The following is a 16,408-nucleotide window of genomic DNA, read 5'->3' on the forward strand; positions in this document are numbered from 1 at the left end:
TCGATATTATAAAATAATCTTCTATTAATTAAATCTTTTCTAATTTAAAATCAAGACTATTTTTAAATATAGAAAAATGAACCATCTACATACGATAGACAGACCATGATAAACTAGTATCTATGTCTATAAATAAAATACGTTTGTAATATAGTTAGATAAACATGATAAAAACAATTCTATGAAATTTTACATTGGATAAATTTGGCCTTAACCTAAAGTTGGACAACAATTTTTTTTTTCCAAAATAATAATAATAATGGACCCTTGTCTCGTTTCTCTCATCTTCCTAAAACCCATTTGCATATAAAACACCGAATGGCAAAAAACCCTTCTCATTTCCGAAATTCACCAAACACACAATCATGGCAGCTCCAAAGTTCCTACACGTCGGCACTTCAATATCCCGAACTACATCCAGAGCTCTATCGCCACTCCTTTTCCCCAGAAGACTCCCGCCAAAGCTCATATCTTTCATCAAGCGCATTTCTTCTACCGTGCTTGATTCCGCCGGCAGCGGCGGCCCTGATGCTCCCCAACCACACTCCACCCTCACTCACCACCCATGGCCTGAATGGGTTTCCTTTGTTGACGGCCTGAGGACCAAAGGTTACTTGATCGAACCTCCTTCAGAAGATGCGACCGAAGATGGGACCGGTGGTGAGGCAGCTACGCCATCCGTGACTGATTACAGCGACATGAACGTGTTGAAGAATGCTTGCATTAGCTTTGCACGCGACCGCTACGATATTTTCAAGTGAGTTTGGCGTTTACAGGTTTCTGTTTCTGAAAATTGTCGACTAGAAATTGGACTTGATATTGGCTTGACGACGGTTGCATCTTCTGGGAATGGATGTTCCATACCCTTGAAAGTACTTTGTAATCATCTTAAACTTGGATTGAATTGAAAGATCCTTATGGCCCTTAGGGTTTAAGATTCTGGATTATCATTGCCTAGACTATCTTTGTTGTTCTTGGGAGGGAAATGTGGTAGTGTCTTTGTCCACTTGCATTACTTAGCGTGGTATTGATCACTGCCCTTGTCTCACAGGGAGGTACGTTTTTCAGGGATTAGAATCTGAAACTTTTTCTTTGTGCAGGTCATTGTCCACAGATGATATTCAAACGATTGTGAAGGATGGATGTCCCAATCTCTTCCGGAAAGTTGTTAATTCAGCCAAAAGGTTGAGGGCTTATGTGCAACTAGATGAAGGGGACGTATGTGGTCTCACTTAAATATCGTAATTATTTTTTTCATCAGTTAGATTTCCTTGTACCACGGGCTTGGTTGAGTCAATGTTGTCTAGTTTGAGAGGGGAACTGAGTAAATTCAAGCATATGTCATAAGGTTTGTTTTTCATTTCAATATATCTACTTTGTACAGGTTTGTAGTACTTGCAACCTTCGAGGCTCCTGTGACAGAGCTTATGTTTTTTTAAAGGAAACAGAAGCAACTGCAAGAACTGTGGATATAGCTCGATTATTGTTGACCTATGCATTGGATCCACTTGTTTTGTCTGGAGGGGACAAACCATCTGGTAGAGAGCATGTCGAAGTCTCTGTGAGGAAATTGCTTTCTGAGCTATCGGAACTGAGTGAAAAACCCCTTGATCCAGCAGCAGTGAAGGACGATACAAAATCTCCCCCAAGAAAAGAAAAACCATCAAAATTTACTAATGATGCCTCAACACAAGATGTTGAGATGAAGAGAGGAGATTGGATGTGTACAAAGTAAGTTATTTCTGGAATGTAACTTCATTCCTTTGTTGAACTACTTTTGTACTAGCTTGAATTTCTTTGTTTCTTTTGAGTGAAAAACAAAGCTACCTTGGTACTATTGTTAGGGACTGTGCTTTGAATTAGGAGCTAGAAGGCAGGTACAAAGCTACTTTAACTTGATCAGTCTCTTCATTATTATTTTTTTACCATTTACGTCTCTCCTAGAAATTAAAGAAAAGGGTATAGATGATTAACTTTTAAAAAGTGAAAAGTAAGCCCCACCAAATACACTGCACAAAACCAAGGAAAATGAATGATCAATTGGACGACAGAGCATTTTCTGAAGCTCTTTCAAGGACGAGCAGTATATTAGTATTCATTACAGCCTGTTCTAAATATCAATCCAACTATTAATTTCATTGGCTTTTGGTGGTTGATTATTCAAGAGATGATTAAATGATAAGGGTTCTTTTTTTATTTATTTATTTTTTTTTGACGCTTATGCCCTTGACATTTTGTTTCCAATTAAATTAATTTTAGGCTACTTTCCCCATCTGTGGCCTGAAAGAGACCTCGACCTTGACTTGAATGCTTATTCACCATTGCATTATTATATCAAAGGATGTTTTGGATCATGTTAAGCAATATGGCCGTTAGGATTGGATTGTTTTGGAAAAGTTCAGGAAGAGATTGGATGGGTGGAAGCTGGGTTGTGTTTTTTAGGGCGAGAGATTAGTTTGCATACTGTTTATTTTGCAGTGTTTCCACTTCATAATTCCTTAAAGGAAACCTTATGAATTACAAAAAGTTATAACCTTGTCGTGAGAATATAAATGATTATTAAGAAGGTTGACATGCAAAAAAAGTTGTAAGAAGCTTGTGATGAGAAAAACATGGATATTCTTCATGAATGTTTCATCATACCTGTAAGCTTTATATCTTTGTGCTGATGAGATATGGATGAGACCCAAAATCCTCTTAATTTAACTCTTGATATTTTGATTTAAAACTTCCTTTTTGCAGATGCAATTTTCTGAATTTTTCAAGAAACAGAAGATGTTTAAAATGTAATGAAGATGGTCCTAAAAGAGTATGGGCAAATGATATTGAAATGAAAAGTGGAGATTGGATTTGTCCAGAGTAAGTACATGTTCACCTTTTTTTTTCCTTTCAAGTTTTTGGTTTTTTAATATTCGTATACTGACTTTATTGATAAACTAAATAATATTCTTACGAGTTCATACAATAAATATAAATTATTATTGTATCAATGATCCAGCCCCAGGTGTGTGTCATGTGTGTACTAAGAGAAATATTGTTTGATTCAGCAATAATTTCCTTCGCCTAAAACTATTGTTGCAAGAGTTTTGAGCATAGTTTCTGCTGTTCTAATATGATGTAATGATGTTTAGTAATATAAGAGGACTTTAGATCATTTTTCTGGAAATAGGCAGTTTATCTTGATTCGTCAATGCTTCTTTTAAAATCAATCCATCAAATACATCCCTGATTAAACTTTACATGTTATGGGATCGATCTGTTTTTAAAATTAAGGTAAGATTAACCTTTACATGTTCCATTCGTTTTGTAATAGGTGCAACTTTATGAACTTCTCAAGAAATATTCGATGCTTAAAATGCAAAACAGAGGGGCCGAGGAAGCTTAATGGTGAAGAAATTGAAATGAAGAAGGGAGATTGGGTCTGCCCACAGTAAGTTCATTACTTATCCTTATGTCACTTCATCAATATTGTAGTTTTCAATTACAGTAGGTGTCTGTAGTTACATGCACTCATAGAGAATGGTCTGTTTCATTTCACGTTTGTCTGCTGGATCTGATTGCTCGATTATGTAATAGTTTTGTCAAGATATTGGATCTGATACTAAATCTAGTACCTAGCCTCAGGAGAAAAAGTGGGTCAGAGGTAAAATGGATGTTGATACCAACCTACCACTCTGATTTCTATTTCAGAAAAACAATTTCTTTCATTTCTACGAACCAACTGAAAAACTGATTAATTGCAGAAGTAGATTTTGTGGAGGGGTTTGTTGGTCAGTTTAGTTGATTTGACATGTTTTTTGGCTGATAATTTAGCCCCTACATGCCTATAGCGGCCCTAGCCTATACGTAGAAGTTGAACTTATATCTGATAGGTTTGCATCTCTTTTTTAATTGTGCAACTTTCACGTTCATCTGTTCTTGTGTTCTGTGAAATTTGTTTCCTGTTTGACAATGTTCTCTGCTGGTGCATTTACCCTACACAGATGTACATTCATGAACTTTGCCAATAACAAGAAGTGTTTGCGTTGTCGAAAACATCGACCAAAGAGGGAAATGAATCCAGGAGAATGGGAATGTCCTTCGTAAGTTTACTCTCATGCACCCTTTATAATTATTATTATTTTGATAATATGTGGGGTGAGAGAATCGAACCTTTGACTTCGATATTGTCAATATAAGCACTATACCAATTGAGTTCCGCTCATTTTGACTTTTCTTTTTATTATTTTTTTCATTAAATGATGATGAAGATTTAAACCTCCAACATTAAGAAAAATACATGTTTATTATGCTGAGCTATACTCATGTCAGTCTCATATGTTTCAATGGGCAGTTTAACCAATTTACAGGAGGACTAATGTCAAAACGTTTGGTTTCTATAGGTGTGACTTTCTAAATTATAGAGGGAACATGAGCTGCCGCAAGTGCAATGTTGAGCGTCCTAAACAAAAAATAAGTGCCGAGTATGAGGAGCAACTATGGGAGTCACCCAGGGAAAGATGATGTTCAAGGCCAACAACTTGATTAAATTTTGGAATGTTTGGCGATTGAGTTATTTTTCCATTAGCTGTATTATTTTATGGCGTTAAATTAGTATTTTAATTCCCTCTGTTCAATTCCAAGGAGTTTTGTCTAGAAATCTTATTGGAAGAAGAGGTATTTGACTTAATATTTGAGAGTTAAAAAAAATTGATTAAAATCACTTTTTTTGTGATATCTAAAATTATTTTGATCTTGTTTGATAATTATTTGATTTTCTGAAAATTAAGTCTCTCTTCTTAATTTCTTATAATGTTTTACGAGGAAAGGGATGTATTTCTAGTCCATTTTCAAAAAAAAAGATAAGTTTTAAGAAATATTTTTTAGTCTTCAAAATTGGCTTTAAAACATTAGTAAAAGTGATGACAAGTGAAAATGATGTTTATATAGCTTAACTAAGAAAAACTAAGAAAAATCATATGGGTTGTGGGTTTTTATAGATCAAAGTTGGTTTTTCACTTTTAAGTGCAATTTTATTCGATTTATGATTGATTAGAAATATGTTTTCGAGTGATTTTAACCCATTAAAAAATGACATGCCCCTAAACTATGTTGGTTAAGGGGCAATTATGTGGAAGTAATATTTATTGGACTTGCATGTTCAAGATTTTCCAACCATCCAAAGATGTCTTTTGTTATTTTTATTTTTGTTTTATTTAGAACCGCCATCCAAAGATGTCTTGGAATGAGCATCCAAGAATCTCATGAACCAAAGATTACCTTGAGTGATTGGTAGGGGTTCCAACAAGGTAAGTTAAACTAAAACTTATGTCAAATAATTTCAGCAAGGTCTAAAGATAAAAGGGATTTTGACAATGATGGGCCTAAGAGGAGAGATCTCTAGCTAAAGGCAAGGTCCAACCACACTTGGCAGTGGGATTTTATACCATCTGCAATCCTAAAAGAATATGATGCTTTAAACAACTCATCTACCAAACTTCCAGATAAAAGAAAAGGATAAGTAAAAGCCAAAGCAAAGGCATTGAGGAAATACTCAAAACAAAACTATTTTTTGTAAAATAAACTGGAAATGAACCTTATTGTCACAAATTATTCTTAGAAACTCAATAACTCTATTCGGCTGAAAACTCAAATAGCATAGTGTGCTGATACTTCTCACCCGGTTTAACAACAACAGATGGGAAGTTGGGTTGATTCACTGCGTTGGGAAATCCTTGTGTCTCCAAACAAAGGCCTGCATGCTTACCATAAACAGCCCCTCCTTTACCAACAACACCATTGACAGAGTTACCTGTGTAAAACTGCACTCCAGGGGCATTGGTCCACAAGTTCAGGACCCGACTGCTCGATGGTTCCTTCACTTTTGCAACATGCTTCAACCCCGATTTTTCGTCTCCACAGTCAAGAACATAATTGTGGTCATATCCCATGCCAACCTCATGAATAGAGGTACCTATCTTCTTTTCAGAAGTGAAATCGAAAGGGGTGCCTTTGACGGGCATGATTTCTCCGGTTGGGACAGTGTTCTCATCAACTGGTGTTATATGGTTTGCCCAAAGTTGAATTGAATGGTTGAGAACATCCCCTGAGTTATGGCCACCTAAGTTCCAGTAGGTGTGTTGAGCCAAGTTGATTATGGTGGGCTTGTTTTCAGGAATTGCCTCCATATCAAGTTTCATTGTTGTGCTCGAAGTGAGTGAGTATGTTGCAGTAACAGAGACAGCTCCTGGGTAACCTGTTGCCAGAGGAAAAAATTGCTAATCTTCAAAATTAAGACCACCTTTGGTGATCATTTCGTTTTTTGTTTTTAGTTTTTAAGAATTAGGCGATTTTCTTCAATTTCTTACAATGATTTGCATCTTTCCTAAGTACAATAGTTGAATTATTAGCCAAATTCCAAAAACAAAAATAATTTTAAAAATTACTTTTTATTCGATTTCAAAATTTGACTTGGTTTTTCAAAACATCGGTAAAAAGTCGATAAGAGACAAAAACTAGAGGTGAAATGAGTATTTTATAGACTTAATTTTCAAAAACTAAAAACTAAAAATCAAATGGTTAATGAATGGGGCCTAAATCATCTGGGTAAACCAAAATGAGTGGATGAATATTAGATTACCTTCCTCTCCTTCAGCACTATGATACTTAAAGGTGATGGACGGATTCTCCCCCTTTTTGTATTCACTCACCTGCCATACTTTCTTGTCAAATCCTTTGTGCCCACCTGAAAGAAGAAGAGAGAGTACTTCAGACTATTCCTAAAGATGCTAATATCATACAGATAGGGAGAAGCGAAGAAGAGCAAAACTAAAAGTTTCTTCCATATACTCAGCACCACGAAATGTAACATATTCGACGAAGATACTTCAATTTAGCAGAATTCTTTTAAAACTTTGCATGCCCTTATAAACAAAATGAACATGATCAACAACCAAGATTTCCACCACAAGGTAGATTGGGTTGGGGAGGGAGGACATGTTCGAACAAATAATTGAAATAACAAAACAAATGGGAAATATAAACTCGATGCATGTTGTAAGATTTCAGATCAAAGAAAGAATTCACAGCAGATTCAGGTCATAATTTGAGTAAAATTAGAATTCTCTGCAATTCAAAACCTCCGAGTATTGCAACATGCGAGATCCATGAACAGACAGAACCAATGAAAATTTCCAATTCCTCACCATGGAGACTGTTTGGAGGTTTATTAATAGGCAAAGAGTATTGTTCCCCATGGAGTGTGAACTTCCCATCTTTGATTCTATTAGCGACACGACCAACAATGCAGCCAAAATAAGGCGCAAGACCTTTCTGTTCATAATGAAATCCAATCAACATAAGAAAATCATATCCACAAACATAACAAATTTCATTTCAATTCCTTTAGTCGGAATGTTCAGAAAGAAAATACAGGCCATTAAAACCTCACACTCCGTCGATTCCGAGATCTCCAGAACCATTTGAATCGCGGATAATGAACGATCGAATTCAAATGGATCATCAGAGAGAGCGAAAAATCTTACCAGATATGGGTCGAGAGAATCAAATCCAAGGACTACATCAGCCAATTTTCCTGCAAAGTTGCATAAAGTCCACGATCAACAACATTACGAAAAAAAACCCAAAAAACTGAAGGGGAAAATGCAAATACAAATTTGTTTGTTACCATCTTTGTCTGGAACAGAGAGAGAAGTGATGGTGCAACCAAGATTGGAAATGAGAACTTGCATGGTTCCATTGTTGAGTTCGAAAAGCTCGGGTTTCTGAGTCTGATCCGCCATTGGAATACCTTTCCGTGCGAAGAGAGAGAGAGTGACAGTGAAGAAAACAAAGGATTATATATCTATCTCTATATGTTTGAAACGTAGAGTATTAATAAAATATTAGAAGAAACATCAAACCGTTAAATTTTCAGCCGAGATAATGACGTCATAATCTCCTAAGATTATGCCAAATTCAGTTAATTTTTCATTTATAAAATATTTGGGGAAGAGTATTTCTCTCCATTCTGAGTTTAGTTTTCATTTCGTCTAGACATTTCAAAATATTACATAGTCCAAGTTTTGAACTAGATTTAAGAGGTTATAAATTTGAATTTTGTTTCAATTTAATCTTTATTTTTAACTAAATATCCACTTTTAATTTTTAGGATTAATGTTTACTAAATAATTAAAAAAATTATAGTTAATGCAGTTTCCCTATTTTTTTCATCCGTAATAAAATTAATTTTATTTTTTCAAAATTAATTTGTAAGCATTAACGAAAAAATTGAAAGTGAGCATTTAGTGAAAAATTAAGTTTAAAAATATAAACAAACATTTTAAAATTTAAGAACTAAATAGAAATTAAACCAATCACAAAACTAATTAACCAATTTTTTTTCTTTTTTCTAGGGTTATTTTCAAATGTAGTAAAATAAACCAAAATATTTATTAATATAGCAAAATGTCACTATCTGTAAGTGATAGACACGAATAGACTACTATTATTTATCACTAGTAGATGTTGATAGATACTGATAAACATCTATCAGCATCTATCACTAATATGATGGAATATAAAGAACACATGCATAATGGAAGCAATGATCGATAACGTTCTAATTACATAAAAAACAAGAAAGCATGTATAAAGGGTTAGAAATTACAACATTTGTAGAATCCACCGCAATCTTCCTCTCCCAAACTTGATCGACACCACCAACGAAAAATCCTCGCTATTCTCCGGTTGAAGAACACGATTGTGGGACGAATTTGTTAGTGAAAACAAGGGAATTTCACTTTAGTAAAAAGAGATTAAAGAGATTTAGGTGGAAGAGTTTAGGTCAATAGTCAAAGAAACATTAGATTTTACAAAATTCAAAAATCAAATTATTTATAGAAAAAATACATGTAAAATCCTATCTTACATGTCTTCCACCTCAAACTCCACTAGCACCTAATCTTTAGGTGTCAAGCTTGGGAAGTGACACTTCAAAGTCTACTTAGTTAGTGGGAAAATCCAACAATTGGATTTTTTCACTAACTAAATTTTTTATTAAAAAAAATGAAATATAATGTTCTAATTTTAGGAATTATTTAATCAAAACAATTTCAATTAAGGCATCAACTGCAGGCTATATTTTGATCAGGATTACTGCATGACAAGCCGAGTGAGATTCACTCCCCTCGGAAAGGGAGAAGCTGCATGCAGAAGTTTCCGTAAAAACGGAAGGGTCGGACCTGCGCGTAGGCACATAAAGACGGGGAGTGGTGACCCTATAAGCTTTATGTTCCTACGCACGTTGACCTCGACGGCGGTGGCTCCATACCCTAAACATCAAGATCCGTGCAATAGGGTGATACCTCTGTTATGAAGATCTTGACAATGGAAGAGACTTTTTTCAAGTTTTTAATAAACAAATTTAATATCACATACTAAATTGTTTTTAACATCTAGCTTTGATTAATCACATTAATCAAATTTAAAAAACACTTTCATGCTAATGATCAAGTATACTCTAAAAGATAAATTAATTAATAAATCAATGATTTAATTGTAAATTATATCTCATATAAAATAAAATTTTCCTTAAAACTCGAATTTGAACATTTCAAATTCTTACTTCACCTAGTTCCTCAATTTTGTCCATAGTGAGCTAGCAAGGAGACTCGATGGACCTACAGATCATGGGCTCTAACGATCCGAGACTAACCGGTCAAACTTTTTAACCTAGTTAATCAACATTCGTCAACTAACAGGATTGTCCACTATAGCCTTTAGTTGTACTCCTCTCACTGTAGATATATTGTGTGCCCATTTGATATAACCATCATCAATAAGTTGATACTTCACAGGTTGTTCGTAACCTCAGCTAGGATAAATACCGAAATACCCCTGAATTACATCTTTTCTCCTTAAGTACCATTGTCCCTCTAATGAACAATTGATTTAGGAACATAATCACTAAATCCATTCCCTCTCAGGCCATGAAAGGATAGGGCCCCTTGTTCAAGACCCAGGATCAACCCTTAAGGGAACAACCTTTCTACGATCCCTAAAATGGGTAGAGTGAATTCCATCTTGCAAATCTTATGTCCCAACCATCTACTCGGTCTTATCCCTGAAATGAGAGGCATATTGAGCAACGATATTGAGCTTACCCTCACTTATACAGATCAAGGAATAATCTCGAATAAATAGGAGTTCATAGACAACTCAGGATTTAGATCAGGTTATCTAGGTCATCAAGAAGTGAAATTAATCAGTGTTAACAGTAAATGGTGTTAATACGTGACAGTGATTATTTCGTGGTCTATCTTATACAATCTCATCGAGTAGAACACCCCCGCTCACATGTCTCTACATGAACAAACCGATCACATCGTTTATGACACTTTACAACATTTGTAACAATCATAGAGCAGACCGTATCCAATAGTATCTCCAGAAATAGGTACCCAACATAATCCAAGTAATACGGACTGTTTAGGCTATTTTACTCGAACTTGATCAAGTTTACGTCTCCATATAAAGTCTAATTATTCATGACAATAGCCAAGGGTTCGTAGTTTATTGGATTTAGAATTATTAAACAATCAACAATACTTGTTTGAATAAACTTCATATATGTTTACTGTTTACAAAACTACGAGTTTTAGGACATACAACCCAACATAATAGACAGTGACATTTCTTTATAGGACAAGTTGCACAATTAGCCAAAAACAATACAAATATTAGGTCTGTAACTCCATATTTTTTAGGTTTGCATATATAACAAAAAAAAACTCATCCCAACCCAATTACTGAACCTAGAAAGTCCAAAAGGCCTTTAAAAATTGTTATATTTGATATACTGTTGATAGACTTGAAAGTTATTTGATATCTAATATATTGTTCATATGTTGATTGATATGTGATATACTATCGATATACTATTAACATTATATTCTTGAAAGTTGTTTGATATGCATATACTTGTCGATACACTTAAAAGTTTATTGATATGTGATATACTGTTGATACACATAGAATGTTGATCGCCATTAGATACATTATTGATAACTCATGTTTTATTTCAAGTATTTGTTGATTGGTGTATGATACATTCATGTCTTATAACTAACATATTGTTGATACACCAAGAATATCATGCTTATAAAATGAAACACTCGTACTTTACTTCAAAATAATTACTGATTAAATGTTGATTGTTGTTATATAAGTTGTTGATACAGTTAGAATGTTGATTGTTGTTAAATATACTGCTGATACACTAATGTCTTTCTTCAAATACTCATTAATCTATGTCTAATACATTCGTGTCTTATATATGATATACTGCAGTTACAGTTGGAATATTGTGCTTATAGAATGAAATATACATGTTTTACTAACATCTTTTATTTATGTTTTTTTTTTCACTTTTTTTTTCTTATCTTTCAAGTGTTTCACATTTGTACTAACAAAACCAACATAGCTAGCCAAATAGAAAAGAAATCTACCCATTACCCCACAAAAATTATGTTAATAATGGTACTAAATTAAATTAAAATTTCTAAAACTATCCAAATTAATTTGAAAATATGTGCAAAATATAAATAAAATGAACTAAATTTGTTACTAAAAAAGGAGAAAAAAATGTGTCATTGAAAGGGGTAACTAGGTTAAAGACATTTTAATTCGGAACTCAAATGTTAAAATTGTTATATATTGCCCCTATATATTTTCTTTCAATGTTACTGTATAAAAGATAAAATAAAATATAAAATGGTAACATTTTAAATTTTAATTATAACATTTAGTTATTATTAAATATATTTTTTTAAAAAGACCCATTAGATTTTTCTACCAAAAAATCAATTCAAATCCATAAAGGGAGAAGGAATGCAGAAGGTTAAAATGGAAAGATAGAAAAACTAAGAATTAAAACTAAAAAATTATGCTATATATGCAAAATCCAAAAAGCTTCAACTTCATTTGCAATTTCTCTGATTGGTTTTGCCATCCATTCCAATTTCTCAATTTTTTTATTTGAAAATATTTTCACATATATATTTATAAAAAAAATGGAATGGATGCAAAACCAATTAGCAATAGAAACTTAAAAGAAAGAAAGAAAAAAAAAACGGAAGGACATTGAAAAGTTCTCATCGATCAATATATTTTCAATTGAAAGAAGAAAAAAAATTAAAAAATCATAGTAAAGTTATTCTAGGAGATTTAGAGGCGAGTTTCAATTTTGGAGAATTGTTTATGTAAGCCATTAATGGTGGAGAATTATGTGCTAAGATGTGAAGATTTTAGTGCTATTTGTGCTCAGGAAGAAGAAGAAGAGGCCGTTGCCAATGGAATTTGAAAGCAAATTAATTTGTCACATGACAAATCATTCTTAATTATTTTTTAAAATTTTTAGTTAATATTTTATGTGTGTGATGAGATTGAGATACATAAAAATGAATGCATCTTGGATGTACTTAGATTTTACTCTTTTACTTGAATTTGTTAATTTTTAGAATAATTTTTTTTTAAAAAAATAAATAAAATATTTAAAGACACTCCAAAAAAAGGATTTCTTGTAGATTTGATAAACATTAGACTCATAGCCCACACTTATTATTTTTGAAAAAATGATAAAAAAAAAAAAAAAAAAAAACAAACAAACATAGCCCACTAAAGGTTAAAAGAGTATGGATACAACCGATGCACCTATACAAACTTGATATGTCACTGATATACACTTAATACCCTTAATACACTTGAATTACTAGTATACACTTGATACACTTGATACACTATTGATACATGCTTGATAGACTATTAATAGGTACTTAACATACTTGATGTACCATTGATACACAATTGAGAATGACTAGTTATTCGTAAATTGAAGCGCATTTATGTAAATAAAGACTTGTGACAATTTTGTAATTAAATAGATAAATTAGGGCTACTTTATGTTGGAAATATGAGGGTTGTCGTAGGGAGAGAGAACAGAGAATCCCATAGAAACTTATCGACAATGGCAATTGACAGTCGACAAGTGACATGGATAGCGATCGACGGTATCTCGAAGGCGGACAACTCCATAGATCGTTTGAAAAGTTGAGTATGGACAATTGAAAAATTCATATATGGACATTTCCAATCTATGAGCACCAACCAAACTTTGTAAATCATAAAGAAAACATGTAGTATTTTTTAAATTGCCATTTAATTGTTATTGGATTTTAATTTAGTAGAGCATATTAAATCTTTTTATACGAGGCACATATTAAATCTTAATTAACTTCTCTAAGTCCAATTAGAAGAGAAACAATATCTCTCTTTGTTGAAAAATTGTTTAGAAGTTATTTTAAAAAAAATTAATAGATAACTTCTTATGGTAGTTAAATGTGTTTGGAGGATAATAATTTTGGCTAGAAAAAAATTGCATTGGCTATTTTTTAGTGCTCCTTAAAATAGTTGTTCCAACATAAGTTCAAAACATTGAAAATATTTTTGGAAAAATTGAAAAGTTGAAAATTTTGACATAATTGTAATATTTGAAAAGTTGAAGAGATGCCTGCAAATCCCTAAATTACCCAATATAATTTAAAAAAAAGAAAAGAAAAGAAAAAGTGTAATTGTGGTTAACTAGTGAAAAGACTAGTAGTCTATCCTAAATGGATGAAATTAATGGAATGCAAGTGGTATTATGCACTATAACATAATATAATTTCACACTTCAAAATAGTAAGGCCACTAAAAAATTACTTTACTTTGGCCCAAAGGAAACACAAATTTTCAAACTCGTTTGTATGGTCAAACAAACAAATGGAATATAGAAGATACCAAAAAAGGCATAATCCCTTGCATCCCAAGTAACACATAACCAAGCAACTAGCATTTTTATTTCTATATAACAGCTTTCAAATTTGTTTTCATATAGAAATCAAGCCAATTTATTTTATCTCACGCTCTTTCAAGTTTGCTATAGTGACCCATCAAGAAGAACCCAGTTCAGTTTTGAGGAGAAGCCACCATAAGCAGCACCAACAATGGTGTCCCTCACCCTACAAAAGCGGCTTGCCGCCAGCAGCCTCGACTGCGGCAAACGTCGTGTATGGCTTGATCCCGCCGAGACCGTCACCATCTCCTTAGCCAATTCAAGTAAGCACTGCAACTTTGCTCGAGTTATTACCTCTTTTCTTTTCTCTTCTCTCTCTTTTTTTTTTTTGTGTTAAAATTTGATCTGTCCTGAAATTTGCTTGTGAGTGCGTAACCAATCATATTTAAAATGATTCTAAAATCATTTTTGTCGTGTTGAAATCGCATCCAGATGTTTGACATTGAATAAAATTGAAGGAAAATCTAAAGACTAAAAGCATTTTAAATTGATTTTTCAGAAGAATGAGTTGATATACGATTTTTGTCGAGATGGTTGACTGGGAATAAGTCCAAAAAATGACTATCTAGTTCATTTTTATTAAAATATTGCCCGTTAGCTATTTGTAAAATGATTTTTTTAATTTAAATTATCTGTTAAAAAATGACAAGTATTACCTACCATGAAGAAGTGCTTAGTAAGTAAATCAAACAAGATATATGATCTCAATTTTCATTTGATATATCACACATTTATTTACTCAACATATCAACAATGCATATAAAAGTTTAACAGTAAACAAATGAAAAAAATATATACTTTCATGGAAAATTTGTTAAAAATATTTTCAAATATAGCAAAATGTTAGTCCACCACTAATAGATCATAGTAGTTTTATTAGTGTATCGCTGATAAATAGTGACATTTTACTATTTTTGTAAATATTTTGGTTCATTTTATTATATTTGAAAACAATCCTATTTTCATAAGTATTTAGTTAAATAATTTCTCAAATAGAAAATACTACGTTAGTGATTTGATAATTCTAAAATCACTTTTGAAACAAAATATAATAATTCAAAACCACTTTTAAATATATGAAACCACTTTTTAGAGTTTGGAACCAAACATAAATACAATTGTATAAAGATTAATTTCACAAAATCATACGTATCTAACTCATTTTTCAAAATCACTACTTCAACCATCACTCTCACCCTTATAATAATTGATTCTACCAAATTTAACTCAAGAGTGAACAATGAGTTCTTTAGTTTCAGGAAAGAATTTTGTACCTGATATTGACAATTCAAGCAGCAAACTTGTTTCTAATAGAATAAAAACATTGTAACTACCAGGAATGAGCATCAGAAAGCTCATAAAAGATGGCTTGATCATCAAAAGATTGACAACAACTCATTCAAAATCGCGATCTCGACGACGCAGCGATGCAAAATCGAGAGGACGACACTCAGGGAATGGAAAACGAAGAGGAACAAAGGAAGCAAGGTTGCCTACAAAGCTGTTATGGATGAGAAGAATGAGAGTCCTGCGAAGATTACTGCGCAAATACAGAGAATGTGAGAAGATAGATAAGCATATTTATCATCAAATGTATATTAGAGTGAAGGGAAACGTCTACAAAAACAAGCGTGTTCTAATGGAAAGCATTCACAAAGTCAAGGCTGAAAAAGCATCAGAAAAAACACTTTCTATTCAGTTGGAGGCCAAGAGAGCAATAAATAGTAAAGCTACCGTAAGGTTGTAAACCAGAAAGATTACTCTACCATTAAGGCTCTGGCTGTGACAATATTCACACATTCAGGGCCTGTCTTCCTTTTGAGGGAAGCTCAATAAAACAGATGGTTAGATCATAAATATATGATGGCCATTTTACTTTCACAACTTCATATGTATTTGTATGTTACACATGAGTTTTATGTTGTAATAATAATAATAATAATAATTATTATTATTATTATTATTATTAACTCATATTCTGTTTACATGAGTTTATAATATTATAATAATAATTATTATTATTATTTTATCTATAAATTATTTTCTAATTTTCATTTCAACCTTTTCGTTTATTGATATGGGGATGGAGAAGCCTTCCCTGCCCCATGAACATCTCTACTTTGGCTTTATAATTTATGTGCTCTTTAGTTTTGGTTTCCTTTTTGGAGCTGGTTTGTTCGGTTTTAAAGGGGCATTTGGTTCAAGAATTATCCTAAGATTATAATAACAACCTCTTGCTACAGTAAATATTAATATTTTACAAAATCCCCAATTAGCTACAATCAACACTATTTCAAAACTCTTATTTGCTATTTTTACTATTTTACATTCATCAATTTTTTTATTCTTTGCTATAGATTTTATTATTTCCTACTCAAACTAAAATAGTTTACACCTCAAACACTTACTATTATAACCCAAACTAAAATAATCTACATCTCGAACACAAACTATTATAACTTAACTATAATAACCTAGGACTATAATAACTAACTGACCCTAAACATCCTAAGAGCTTGTGTGGGGACCCAATATCCT

The 16,408-nt window shown here is 32.6% G+C and overlaps 3 protein-coding genes across 3 annotated transcripts; 2 read left to right on the top strand and 1 right to left on the bottom strand.

The window, feature by feature from the left end:
* The first annotated feature begins 292 nt into the window (after nucleotides 1-292).
* LOC120070686 (zinc finger protein VAR3, chloroplastic) lies at nucleotides 293-4,702 on the top strand. Its single transcript, XM_039022529.1, has 7 exons — nucleotides 293-757; nucleotides 1,101-1,218; nucleotides 1,385-1,731; nucleotides 2,743-2,859; nucleotides 3,314-3,430; nucleotides 3,984-4,082; nucleotides 4,383-4,702. The coding sequence occupies exons 1-7, from the start codon at nucleotides 366-368 to the stop codon at nucleotides 4,501-4,503; spliced, it is 1,311 nt and encodes a 436-aa protein (XP_038878457.1). The 5' UTR covers nucleotides 293-365; the 3' UTR covers nucleotides 4,504-4,702.
* A 797-nt stretch (nucleotides 4,703-5,499) lies between these two features.
* LOC120070651 (galactose mutarotase) lies at nucleotides 5,500-7,842 on the bottom strand. The gene is made up of 5 exons (XM_039022481.1): nucleotides 7,667-7,842; nucleotides 7,524-7,573; nucleotides 7,185-7,311; nucleotides 6,620-6,724; nucleotides 5,500-6,235 (listed from the first exon to the last, which is right to left on the bottom strand). Exons 1-5 carry the CDS (start codon nucleotides 7,779-7,781, stop codon nucleotides 5,613-5,615), a joined length of 1,020 nt encoding a protein of 339 aa, XP_038878409.1. The 5' UTR covers nucleotides 7,782-7,842; the 3' UTR covers nucleotides 5,500-5,612.
* Nucleotides 7,843-13,922: 6,080 nt separating this feature from the next.
* LOC120071665 (60S ribosomal protein L19-1-like) lies at nucleotides 13,923-15,797 on the top strand. Its single transcript, XM_039024040.1, has 2 exons — nucleotides 13,923-14,133; nucleotides 15,208-15,797. Exons 1-2 carry the CDS (start codon nucleotides 14,022-14,024, stop codon nucleotides 15,615-15,617), a joined length of 522 nt encoding a protein of 173 aa, XP_038879968.1. The 5' UTR covers nucleotides 13,923-14,021; the 3' UTR covers nucleotides 15,618-15,797.
* The last annotated feature ends 611 nt before the right edge of the window (nucleotides 15,798-16,408 follow it).

This window comes from Benincasa hispida, chromosome 2 (genome assembly GCF_009727055.1).
Source record: "Benincasa hispida cultivar B227 chromosome 2, ASM972705v1, whole genome shotgun sequence".
NCBI classification, from domain to species: domain Eukaryota; kingdom Viridiplantae; phylum Streptophyta; class Magnoliopsida; order Cucurbitales; family Cucurbitaceae; genus Benincasa; species Benincasa hispida.

Coding starts and splice junctions, on each gene's coding strand:
- LOC120070686 (XM_039022529.1), top strand. CDS start 366: ATGGCAGCTCCAAAGTTCCTACACGTCGGCACTTCAATATCCCGAACT. Junction 1,219..1,384: donor TGCAACTAGATGAAGGGGAC/GTATGTGGTCTC, acceptor TACTTTGTACAG/GTTTGTAGTACTTGCAACCT. Junction 2,860..3,313: donor GGAGATTGGATTTGTCCAGA/GTAAGTACATGT, acceptor GTTTTGTAATAG/GTGCAACTTTATGAACTTCT.
- LOC120071665 (XM_039024040.1), top strand. CDS start 14,022: ATGGTGTCCCTCACCCTACAAAAGCGGCTTGCCGCCAGCAGCCTCGAC. Junction 14,134..15,207: donor CATCTCCTTAGCCAATTCAA/GTAAGCACTGCA, acceptor TGTAACTACCAG/GAATGAGCATCAGAAAGCTC.
- LOC120070651 (XM_039022481.1), bottom strand. CDS start 7,781: ATGGCGGATCAGACTCAGAAACCCGAGCTTTTCGAACTCAACAATGGA. Junction 6,725..7,184: donor ACCTCCAAACAGTCTCCATG/GTGAGGAATTGG, acceptor TTCTTCTTTCAG/GTGGGCACAAAGGATTTGAC. Junction 6,236..6,619: donor TAGTGCTGAAGGAGAGGAAG/GTAATCTAATAT, acceptor CTCTGGCAACAG/GTTACCCAGGAGCTGTCTCT.